The sequence below is a fragment of the Mobula birostris genome, chromosome X, assembly GCF_030028105.1.
Source record: "Mobula birostris isolate sMobBir1 chromosome X, sMobBir1.hap1, whole genome shotgun sequence".
Lineage (NCBI taxonomy): Eukaryota > Metazoa > Chordata > Chondrichthyes > Myliobatiformes > Myliobatidae > Mobula > Mobula birostris.
In genome coordinates, this window is record NC_092402.1 from 63,071,875 (window position 1) to 63,084,530 (window position 12,656).

The 12,656-nt window shown below is 50.2% G+C and overlaps 2 protein-coding genes across 12 annotated transcripts in view; one reads left to right on the forward strand and one right to left on the reverse strand.

The window, feature by feature from the left end:
• The window catches only part of LOC140191795 (RNA-binding motif, single-stranded-interacting protein 2-like), a 269,357-nt gene that overhangs the window by 241,280 nt on the left and 15,421 nt on the right, over positions 1 to 12,656 (forward strand). For 8 of the 11 annotated variants that reach the window (XM_072249556.1, XM_072249557.1, XM_072249562.1 and 5 more), the window contains 2 exons: positions 7,006 to 7,086; positions 11,930 to 12,017. The exons of 1 other annotated variant lie outside the window; for it this stretch is intronic. In XM_072249556.1, the coding sequence (XP_072105657.1) occupies positions 7,006 to 7,086; positions 11,930 to 12,010 (162 nt within the window). In that variant the 3' untranslated portion in view covers positions 12,011 to 12,017. The remainder of the gene's footprint in view (positions 1 to 7,005; positions 7,087 to 11,929; positions 12,018 to 12,656) is intronic. 2 more of the 11 variants (XM_072249564.1, XM_072249565.1) reach the window with 2 other exon arrangements.
• smarcd1 (SWI/SNF related BAF chromatin remodeling complex subunit D1) overlaps positions 6,283 to 12,656 on the reverse strand; it is a 108,680-nt gene continuing 102,306 nt past the window's right edge. Inside the window, exon 14 of the transcript XR_011883927.1 lies at positions 6,283 to 7,350. The gene's annotated coding sequence lies outside the window, so the exon portion shown is untranslated. The remainder of the gene's footprint in view (positions 7,351 to 12,656) is intronic.

Consider the following 12,656-nt stretch of genomic DNA (forward strand, 5'->3'; position numbering starts at 1 on the left):
GCCTCCCGAAAAAGCCCGTGCTCCTCAACTCAGCACACATATACAAGATAACATAACATGACTTCCATTGGCTAGCAAATGAATACAATTTCCATTATCACATAGTATAACCCAAATATTGCTGTTACAGAGAACCCCTTGCTCAGCAATTAACAGTACGAGAAGCCATTTTGGTAATAAGTGATTAACAGTTAACAGTCCGGCTAATATTACTGAGAACCCTACATTCTCCCCCCACCAAAATAAATCATGCCCTCATGACGTTCAGATAATTCACCATCCCTTCCTGCAGAACACACAGCCCAATCCACGTGCAGAAAGCAGTGATCTGACTCCCTAAAATAGTAGAGATCACACCTTGTTCCTTGGGTGCTACATAGGCCAACATCTCTGGGGGTTTCCAACTTCTCTGAGACCTACGTACCCCCTCGTCTAACTCTTCTGCTTCAGACACTACAGTGGACCCTTTGAAACTACGAAGCGAACCCTCCCCCGAGCGGTCACCCAAGCCCCTCTGCACCTCGGAACCCTCTATCTCTGGTTCAGGCCCTACATCCTCTCCTTCAACTCCCTGTGGTACCATGGACTGCCCCTCACTAGCCTCTCTTACCCTTTCTAACCAGTGGGGGAAAGGCCAGGAGTCTCTTCCTCCATCACAGGAGCATCAGTGTACGGCAGAATGTACCAACCATCCCAGTCATCATCCTCCAAATCAGTATCCCTCACAGGGGCTGGGCTCGGGCCCGTCTCTCCCGGGGTAGGCACGTCCTCCTCCCTGCGGGGACGCAGAGTCCTGGTATTGGGTGCAGCCACCTCTTCAGGCTCCTGCTCTACCTGCACATCTTGCCCCAGAGGCAACAGGTGATTCCGATAGAGAATCTTGACAGGCCCCTTTCCATCCTCGGGCCGCACCCGGAAAACCGGTAGGTTTGGCATCTGACTCTCCACTACATAGGGTGTGGCTGCCCAGCAATCAGCCAGCTTGTGTTTTCCTGGTAATCCCAGATTCCTGATGACAACTCGGTCTCCAGGTCGGAGTTGAGAGAACTCTACCTTCTGGTCATACCTCCTCTTATTTCCCCGATTCTGCCGGGCGGCTGCCTCCCCAGCCAACTCATAAGCTCTTTTCAGTTCTTTCCTTATATCAGGCACATACTTCAAGTAAGGCCTCGGCGACACGGCATCAGTCCGGAAACAAAGGTCAATGGGCAACCTTGCCTCGCACCCAAACATAAGATAATAGGGCGAGTAACCAGTAGCTTCATTGCATGTACAGTTGTAACAGTGAGACAGATGCCCGATATGTCAACTCCATTGATTCTTTTTGCTGATCTCTGGAGTCCCAAGCATGTCTAGCAGCGTCCGATTGAACCTTTCTGGTTGGGGATCGCCCCGCGGATTGAGGGTGTGGTCCTCGATTTCTCAACCCCCAGCATGCCCAATAACTCATAGATGAGCTTATTCTCAAAGTCTCGTCCCTGGTCACTACGTATCCGCCGAGGAAGGCCGTAGTGCACAAGATACGTCTCCCATAGCACTTTCACCACTGTAGTCACCCTCTGATCCTTGGTAGGAAAAGCTTGAGCATACCTGTTGTAGTGGTCTGTAATGACCAAGACATTCGCCGTGTTGCTGGCATCAGGTTCTATGGACAGGAAATCCATACACACCAGGTCCAAAGGCCCCGCACTCTGCAAGTGGGACAAAGGGGCAGCCTGCCTGGCAGCGTCTTCCGTCGTATGCAACGAATGCAGGACTTGCAGTACTCTTCAACCTTTGTCCTCATTCGGGGCCAGTAAAACGCATCCTTGAGCAATCCATAGGTCTTTTCCACAGCCAAATGTCCAGAGTCATCATGGAGGGACTTCAACACAGCCTTCCGATACTTCTCCGGCAGGACCAGCTGCCAACGCAGAGGTCGGTCTGTGAGTGACGTTTGGTTCTGCAACCTCAACCGACGCCATTCTCTCAGTAACAAGGACACTGAACCGTGCTTAGCCTTCTCCGCCTGTGTCACATCCCCCTCTGCCACGGCATGCCAGACAGGGCCAATGTCCAGGTCATCTTGCTGAGCAGCGGCCACTTCCCCAGGGTTTAACCCTGGCAGCTGTGTGGTCTTCAGAGCAGTCATGTCACAGTACACTAGGGGCAGGGCGCCATCGGATGCCCCCAATGAGTCCACTGCTCAATCTGGCCTCTCCTTCTCCTCAGCCTGCATGATGATAGCAAACTGGCACATTGCCTTCACCCTGGATGCAGGAACACGCTCCCACTCCTTGTCCTTCCCCAGCTTCTCATGCCCCTGTCGGGACAAAGCATCCGCATCGACATTTCGGCTCCCCGGCCGGTACTTCAGGCTGAAATCATATACAGACAAAGCTGCCAGCCACCGATGGCCTATGGCATCCAGTTTTGCTGAGGTCAGGATGTAGGTGAGCGGGTTGTTGTCTGTCCTCACCTCAAACTTGGCCCCGTAGAGGTAGTCACTCAGCTTATTCACCACCGCCCATTTCAACGCGAGGGACTCCAACTTGTGAGTGAGATAGTTTCTCTCCAAAGGTGACAAACTCCGGCTGACAAACACTACAGGCCTCAGGCCAGCATCCTGATCCTGATATAAAACAGCCCCTAACCCCTCATGACTGGCGTCAGTGTGTAGCACATAGGGCAATCAGGGTCCGCAAAAGCCAGCACCGGTGCCTGAGTCAGCATCTCCTTCAGTGACTGGAAAGCTGCTTCACATTTGTCATCCCATTTCTGTCCAAAGGGCTCTGATTGTTTCAAGTATGCCCCCACCTCCCGTCCTTTCCTCCCTTTCCCTCTCTGTCCCAGGGGAGGGTAGCCACACAGAAGCTGGTTCAAGGAATGACTCACCTTGGCATAGCCCTTCACGAATCTCCGATAGTATCCACAGAGCCCTAGGAACGAGTGCAGAGCACTCACGGTCTGGGGCCTCGGCCAGGTGGTCACTGGTTCGATCTTAGCCGGGTCTGTAGCTACTACATTCCGCGAGAGGACGTGTCCAACATAGCTAACAGACATCTGGCAGAACTAGCACTTGTCCAGGGAAAGTTTTAACCCTTCCTGCTTCAGCCGGTTGAGCACCTTCATTAGTCTCGCTTTGTGTTCTTCCAATGTGGATCCAAATACTAAGAGGTCATCCAAATATACCAACACTTCGAGCAGGTTCATATCCTCCACTGTCTTCTCTATGACCCTCTGGAAGGTGGCAGGGGCCACCGATATGCCCTGGGGCATCCTTTCGAACTGGTAAAAGCCCAAAGGGCAAATGAAGGCCGTCTTCTCCTTATCGGCCTCACTCATCGGGATCTGGTAGTACCCACTCCTCAAATCCAGCACGCTAAACCACTTCGCCTCATTCAGACAGGCCAGCGCATCTTCCACCCGGGGGACCGTGCGCCTGTTCAATGTTCTATAGTCCACACACATACGAACCTTCCCATTCTTCTTCCGGGCCAGTACGATAGGAGACGCATACGGACTTCGGGACTCTGTGATGATCCTGGCTTCCTCCAACTTGCCCAAATGCTGCCGCACGTCTTCCACATCTGCAGGGGCCAGTCGCCGTGATTGTTCTCTAAACGAAGTATCCTCAGTCACCCGTATGGTGTGGCGAGTGCTCCTGGAACAACCCACATCAAACTCATCAAGGGAAAAAACATCTGTCATCATCAATCAACATCTTCTCCACCAGCCTCCGCTTCCAACCCTCCGGCACAGGTGATGCCCCAAAGTTAAAAGCTTCAGCGGTCAACTTAGGCCTTTTTCCCGACAGCTCTCCCCCAACTAGCCTCACGGGGGCGCTATACATCACCGTCACCGGGAACAAATGCACCAGAGGCATCCCTCGCTTAAAAGTGACCTCCGGTGCAGTAGTGTTCCTGACGATCACCACTAGCCTGCGTGCCTGTACCACCGAGGACCTCTGAAACTCAGGTCTCACCAGCACCCCAGCAGGGAATCTCAACTCCCCCTCAAGAACCTCCGGGATGTCCGCTAGAAGGGCTTCACCCTCAGGCACCCCCGGGAATCTAGGGATCCCCATCACTCTCGCTACTTCACCCGGCCGCACCACCCTGGGCTTCGACTGGGCACACCACACAGTGCCTTGTTCACCCGTCGCGTCCAGCCCAGGGCAACCCCACGCTTCCTCAAAAGCAGCTCGGAACACTGGGTGCACTGACAGGGTCTCCAAAAAGTCTTCACCCACCTTCTCCTTACAGGCTCCCAGGAGTCTCCGCACAATAGGGGTGTTGGTCCCCACCACAATTGACACACCCTCAGTCTCACCGGGGTCTGGGCAAACCAGTACCAGGGCCTCATGAGCCTCAGACACCCCCACCTCAGCTTCCAGGAACTCCAGTTTCACAGACAAATAGCCATTGTACAGGTAATCACCATCACTAATACCCCAAATTTCCAGTGCATTGAAAGGTGTCAGGGGTAAATGCGCCAGATACTGATCGTAGAACGACTGGTACAGTAATGTGACCTGCGACCCAGTGTCGAGTATGGCTTTTGCATCTATCCCCTCTATCCGTATCGACACGTTGGATTGGGGTCCCATCAATCCTTCTGGGATAGGATCTCTTCCCTTCGAAGGTCCCACGGCACATTGTTGGGAACGTATTTTCCCAGAGACTCCAGTCCGTTCCCTCACTGAGTCTCTTCTAAGTTTCCCGACCCCTCCTTCCTGCTGGGACACCCGGGGGCTCTCCCTCCGAGGGCTCCCTGCCGTTCACATTCCCGCCTGAAGTGCCCCTCGTCCCCGCAGTTATAGCACATGCCTCGCCTCGCAGGACCCCAGCCTCTGCCTGGCCTCAGTGCCGTCCATCCCTTCTGGGAAGGGCCTTCTATGCTAGTCCCCTACCGCGGAGGGACCCCACCTGTCGCAACCCCCTTTTGTGTCTCCTGCGTGGAGCTGGTGCCGGTCATTTCACCACAAGGTGCTACTACTGAGGACTGCACCTTGTTACCGGAGCCTTCTTCCACTTCCAATTCGTCCTCCTCCTCCTTTAGCTCTCTGAGCAACTGAACAAAAGACGGGGGGGTGGGGGCGCGCAGGAAACGCGCTCTACGGGGCTGCCGGAGGCTCGTAGCGATCGCATCATGCCTCCGCGTGCCCTTGACTACCTGGTGGATCCTTATCCGATTCACGTCATTCCCCAAAGTGACCCCCCGGCGCCTCAAGCAATTTAGCCTACGCTCTAGTTGGAGAAGATACTCAGAAAGCTTTTCCCCTTTCTCCTGATGCAGATTCTGAATCCCCACTAAAAGCTCCACCAGGTTTCCCGTCAGCCCAAATGCCTCCTCTAGGATGACTAGACACTCCCTCCAAGAAGCCAGGGGCTGGTTAACTCTCACCCCTTTTACCACCTCAGCTGCCGCCCCTCTCAAACTGTCCCCCAATCTTTGCCGCTTCTCCTCCTCAGAACACTGCCACTCACCTAGCAACTGAGAAATATGTTCTACCCAGGACTCGTAATCATCCTCTCCATCAGGGATAGGGGTCCTCCCTGAGAAAATTCTTCCCAGTTCACCAAAGAGTTAATGGCTGAGGCCAACTCAGAGCCCTCCCCCTTCTGTGGGGAATGAGAACTAATTACATTCTCCAAATCTGACCGCTCCCTTCCTTCATCCTTCAAAAACGATTGGACCCGCTCTCTAAAATCTCCGCCCCTAGCTTCGGGCAACTCCTCTTGTGTCTCTTCAGACCCTTCCTCCGTGACAGCGTGCACGCTCCATGGCCCCGCCTCACTACGTCACCGATAGACTGGGGCAGTCCAATTCCTTGACGTCAGCACCCGTCTGTATCAACACAAAGGCTGAGTCGCCCGCTTTACCAATCCTTCTGCTTACAATCTCAACCTTACCGATAGCTCTGACCATATTCAAACATCGAATTAACACATCATCTGGGGTACGTATATCCACCCCACTTAATACACAGGCATGACTAACCGGGACATCCTTGATCTCACACCAAAGTTCAATCTTATCTGTGTCCATCTCTTCTAATTTAACCCGGGCGACTTACCCTGTATCCGACAGAATTCAAATCCGCGGGACGAGCCCCCACAATGTAACGGCCTTTGCCCCAACTGACTCCCGTTGCCTAGGGTGAATAGCCGTCGACCCTGCTAAACAGTGCAAATGATTTGGTGCGGATACAGTGTGAGTCGCCCAATGATCAGCCAAGACACAAATATCAAACAATATACCAAGTGCGAGTAAAGAATTATACTTTATAGCAAATTTTGGTGATGGGTTAGTAGCAACAACTAAAAGAAAAGGTGCCACTTAAGTAATTTATCAGCCTTGTGCACATAATATTTTAATACGTTGGAGCTCACGCCTCTGATTCCATCCACAACGTCCTTCCGAGACTCCGGCCACCATCCGAACCCCCGAAGTCCGGTATCTGCTGCTCTGGAACCGCTGTCCGTTCCTCACACATCCGTCCTCTCTGCTTGCCTCCCGAAAAAGCCCGCGCTCCTCAACTCAGCACACATATACAAGATAACATAACATGACTTCCATTGGCTAGCAAATGAATACAATTTCCATTATCACATAGTATAACCCAAATATTGCTGTTACAGCGAACCCCTTGCTCAGCAGTTAACAGTCCAGCTAATATTAATGAGAACCCTACACTTGTGGTCTCGGGCAGAGAAGTTGCTGTAGCAAGCTGTGGTGCATCCAAATAGGTATGGCGCACCTCTAAAAATTGGAGAGGATCAACGTGTAGGTATTTGCCAAAAAAATTCAAGTTACTTTTACTTTGCCTTTCTGCCCCTTTACCGCTGAGGTAAAGGTAGAGCTTTGTGCTGGTATTCACTCCCAGTGGGACACCACAGGGTCCAATGTAATGTGCTTCAGTGTTGACTATTTAACCACAAGAGAGAAACAGGGATGGTTCTAAGGACGTTTCTTTCCTCAAATTTCTTGTACTAACCAGCTTGTTTCTGCATGGTTTTCCAGTACATGCCAGCCACCACGGCAATACAAGGGACGTACATTCCCCAGTACAACCCAATGCCTCCCTCCAACGTATCTGTTGAGGTAAGACCACTCATCACCTTGTCTTGTGAGGCGGCCATTTGTGCCATTATACCCATACCAGCTCTGTTGCTGGGGTGATCCCAAATGTCGCATTTCCCTGACCGAATGGCAAGTTGTCCTTGAATCGTTACCTTCTGCTGTCTTCAGGTCTCTGTTCACCGTTTCTCATCTCTCGCCCCTCCTGATCCATCATTGACATCTACTTCCTGCAGCCACTGTGCCCTCTCAACACCAGGGTGCTTGAAACCAGCACTGCAGCTTAACCTGCAATAAAGAGACCCTGGTTCATTCAGAGTGAGCACGGCCCGAGTGCTTATGGCTTGTAGTCTTCCACCCTCTGTGATAGGCACCTTCCCAGACTTCACAGGTTACACAGGGGCTACACAGTCTTAGAATAATACAGCACAGAAGCAAGCCCTTTGGCCCAACCATTCCATGCTGAGCATGAAGCCCTCTCAGCTCATCCTATTTGGGCCATATCCCTCTCATTCATGTACCTGCCCCTCAAGTATTGTTAAGTATAATTTAGGCAAAGCCTGTAACGTTTGCATCCCTTGCCCTCCTGGATGTGAGTTGCAGAACGGTGGATGATTTAAGCCCACGCCTGCAAAGGGATCCCTGATGGTAGTGCAATGGAGTTGCGCTAGCTCTGAGTCATGGGGATCGTGGGTTCACGTCCACCTCCCAACTCCTGATGCTGTTAATGTGGTGCTGTACCTCTGTAAGTGTGGCCCCCTGGAAGGGAGGGTAAACTGAAGGTCTCTCAGGTAAAACAAAAGATCCTACGATGCTGTTTTAAAAGTAGGAACTTTCTTGTAGGAGTGCCAGCAATCAGCATCACCAAAGTACAGATTCCCCGGTTGTTGTTGGATTACCTTTGGTGGGATCTTGCTGTACATTGGCTATTGGGTTTCTCACATTACAACAGTGACTACACTTCAGTATAGCGTTGGCTGTGAAGCACTTTGGCATGCTGGCAAGTTGTGTTTTTGGTCTTTCTATGTCGGATCACTGTTACGTCAGTTTGGGTGGCCAATAAACATGGCCCACAGAGGTGACATTTCAGTGACCTCTGACCTGTGCAGCCAGGTCAGAGGCAGCGGGATCCTCCCACAGCCCTTATGCTGCTGTGGCTGGCGCCACAGCATCCAGACTAGCAGGGAGGTACTGACAGAACTGTGTAAAACTGCTCAAACCGAGAACCCTACTTCTGGCAATATTAACTTTGGTTGTGTGTGTGTAGTGAGTGTGATGTGTGAGAGTGTGTGTGTACTTGTGTGCAGTGTGTGTGTCTGCATGTGTGTTGTGTGTGTAAGAGTGTTGTGAGTGCAGATGTGATGTGTAAGAGTGTGAGCATGTGTGTGGTGTGTTCACGTGGATATGTGTTTTTGAACATATATGATGTGCATGTGCCTTTGTGTGTATGCCAGTGGGGGTTGGGGCTGTGCATGTTGTTGCAAGCTGGTGTGTCAGTGTGTGTGATGTTTGTGCGTAGGTGTGTAGTGTCTGAGATATGGAGTAAGGATATGCCTTTGGTTTTTCTGTAGGTGTGTGTGTGTTTGTGTGGGGATGTGGATGTGTATGTGTGGGTGTGGAGGTGTGTGTGAATGTGAGTGTGTTTGTGGGTGTGAGTGAGTGTGTGTGTATGTGAGTGTGTGTGTAGGTGTGGGTGTGAGTGTGTTTGTGTGGGGATGTGAGTGTGTGTATGTGGGGTGTGAGTGTGTTTGTATGGGTGTGAGTGTGTGTGTATGTGTGGGGTGTGAGTGTGTGTGTATGTGTGGGGTGTGAGTGTGTTTGTGTGGGTGTGTGCGTAAGTGTCATATGGTAATACAACGCAGAGAGAGACACTTCAGCCCACCATGTCCTTGTTAAGATTCAAGTACCCTTGGACACTAATCCCATTTACCATGCAGACGAAAATTCCAACCACCCTCTCTTCAGTTTCCATCCAACCTCTGAACTCTAATCTTACACCAATGCCCTCTGATTTTAGACACCCCTGCTTTTGGATAAAGTTTCCTACCACCTACCCATTCTATGCCCCTCATAATTATGTACATTTCTGAGGAGAACACACCCAGTCTCTCCAGTCTCTCATGATAGCCAAATCACTCCATCTCAGGAAATGTCCTGGTGGATCTCCTCTGCACCCTCTCCATTGCAGGCAGGTCCTTCCAAGAGTGTGGTGACCTGAACACCAGCTGTGGCCTAACCAGTGTTTTTATAACATTGTACCATTACCCCCCTGCTCTTTGCCTTGCCTAATGATAGCAAGTATCCTATATGCCTTCTTCACCACATTATCCACTTGTGCTGCCACCTTCAGGGATCCTTGGATTTGTGCACCACTTGGAACCTCAATACTCCCCCAGGCCTTTCCATCCATTGTATATGTCCTACCCTATATGATCCTCGCAAAGTGCACCACCTTGCATTTATCAGAATTAAATTCCATTTGCCATTTCTCTGGCCATCTTCTCCCCCCGTTTAGCAACTACACTGCTGGCTATCGTGGCATCTGCATCCTGCATGCACATCCAAATCATTAATATACTATATATCACCAACAGTAAGGGCCTCAGCACTGGTCACAGGCTTCTAATTACAAGAAACAATCTTTCACCACCATCCTCTGCCTCCTATTGTCAAACTAATTTTGAATCCATCTTTGCCATGGATTACCACATCAGTCACATTGTCCCCCTTCAATACGTTTTCTTATCTCTGTGAAATTTTTAATCAAATGAGTAGAACATGATCTTCCCCCAAAGGAAGCTATGCTGACTGTAAGACCTTAAGACATAGGAGCCCCTTATTCAGCCCATCAAGTTTGTTCCACTATTCAATCATGGCTGGTTTTTTAACCACATTCTCCCACCTTCTTCCCATAACCTTTAACCCCCTTACCAATCAAGAACCTATTAATCTCGGCCTTGTATACACCCAATGACTTGGCCTCCATAGCCCTCCATGGCAACGAATTCCACAGATGCACCACCCTCTGGTTGAAGAAGTTCCTCCTCATCTCTGCTCTAAATGGATGTCCCTTTATTCTGAGACTTCTCTCAGATCCTAGACTCACTACCGGAAATACCCTCTCCAAATCCATTCTATCCAGAACTTCCAATATTTGACGGGTTTCAATGAGATTCTCCCCCCCCCCCGCCTCCCCCCCCCCGATTCTTCTAAACTCCAGTGAGTACAGTCCCAGAACTATCAAACAGTCCTCATATGTTAACCCTTTCAGTCCCAGGATAATCTTTGTGAGCCTCCTCTTGACCATCTCCATTCAGGGTCTTAATTTCCAGACCATCTCTACACAAACCTACACAGTTCTGGTCACTATCTTGGAAATGCTGCCCACAGTCATTCCCTAAGAACCGGTCTAGTATTTCCACTAGGTCTAACCACACACTGCCTTGAAAAGCTCTTGCATGCACTTTAAAAGTTCCACTCCCACCATACCTTTCACATTGAGGTAATCCCTGGAGACTTGAAATCCCCCCACTGTTACAACCCTGTTACTGCTACGTTTCTCTGTTATTTAGATGTATATTTAAAGATTTTAATGAAAAACAGGATTAGCTTTATTTCTCAGATGTACATTGAAAGATCAAAACACAGTGAAATGTGTCGATTGTATCAAATCAAATCAGCGAGGATTGTGCTGAGCAGCCATGTTTCTGGCGCCAACATAGTATGCCCACAATAATCCTAACTGTACATCTTTGGAATGTGGGAGGAATTCCACATGGTCATGGGGGTAAGATACAGTGGCAGGGATCAAATACCGATCGGTGATCACTGGTGCTGTAAAGCGATTGCGCTAATCGCAACACTACCACGCTGTCCTTATCTCCTGTTTTGTTCCCAAGCTCTACCCAAACGGCCTTGAAGAGCCTTCTCAGATATCCTCCCTTTACACATCAGTAATGGACTCCATAATCAACACTGTAAAGCCTCCTCTGACACATATGAAGCTTCTACACCCTGAACTGCAGTCCGGCCCTTCTTTCAACTGTGTCTGATTGCTAAGATATCATGTTACCATGTGCTGATCACTGTACTCGGTTCATCTGCCTTACTAATCAAATTCCTAGCTTAAAAATGTTTGCAATTTAGCCTTGCATTGCTCCGCATGTGCCTGATCACACCCATGTCTGCTGTGCTAACTCAGTTAATTTTGTTTCTCTTCACACTCCCTGGGTGCGTAGGTGTGTATGGGGTATAGCTGTGATGTGTGTGTGTGTATATACGGGTATGTGGCTGCTGTGTGGGTGTGAATACCTAGTGGATTTGTATGTGGAGAGCATGTGTGCGGTATGCGGCTGTACTTGTTGGCAATGCATGTGTGTGTGCTACTGTGAGTGGGTGGCTGTGAGAACCTGCATATGTGTGTGCTTCTGTGGAAATGAGTGTGTGGGAGAAACTGATTGTGAGTATGTTGGTGTAAGGGTAAGGATGTTGGTTTGAATATGTGTTGCCCTCTGAGGGAGTGAATATGTGAATGAGTGAGTGAGCGTAAGTGTTGGTTTGTGAGCCCGTGTGTGTGAATACTTGTTTAGTGTGACTGTTGGTTTGTGTGTGTGAGTGTGTATTGGTATGATTGTAAGTGTGTTGGCATGATTGAATGTGTGAGTGTGTATGCTGATTTGTGAGTCTGAGTGTGGATACTTGGTTCGGGTGAGTGTGTGTGTATGAGGAAGTGTTAGTTTGTGTGAGAGTGTGATCATCCTTCAGATCTCCCTCTGACTCACCGTTTCCTCCCTCCCCTCCGTCACAGCTGTGAACGAGACTGGATGGCTTACCGTATGAATGACAGCTTCATCTTTTCCCATTGCAGGAAACCAGTGGCCAGCAGCAGCAGGTTGCTATGGAAACGTCCTCTGAACCTGCAAGCTATTCCTACCAGCACAGCAAGTAAACCCGAGGTACCACTCGCCTTGGCACATTCACGCTGCCACCCCTGCTCTGCTTCTGCTCTTGTCCCCCCCATTGTCCAACCACTTGTTCTAGCTCCCTTCCTCCCCTGTCTCTCCCAAGTTCCCTTGCCAACACCACTGACCACAAAGTCCAGGATAGGGGCCTTGCCTTCCAGTCTCTTTCCTCCTGGCGCTAAGATTACCTCACCAACTTCAAGGCTGCACCAGCGGCCAACCAGTAATTCCCACTGTATGCAATTTTCAATCCCACATTTGTCGTGTCCCCCTGAGGAGTTTCCAGCCTCTGGCCAACAAGTAGTCTGTGTGGATGTGCTTACCACACTTCTGTTGAAACAGCCTGCTCACCTCTCACCTTTTTAAAATCTGGGATGGGGTGGGGGTGTTTCTGCCCATCCTTTTCATGGTATAAGGAGGCAAGGGCAGCAGGGAGAGATAAGGGAGAGAGTTAGAACAATGGCAAGAGCAGCAGGATTGACCGGGAACTGGGTCATTTGCGAACCTCGGGAGAAAGAACTGCAATTTAACCATTAGAATCACTGAGCAGCTTGACCTCCCTCCTCTTCTGTGCATCTATAGTGTAGTCACTGCTGTAGTGTCGTTCGGTTTGATTCTGTGATAGGATACCTT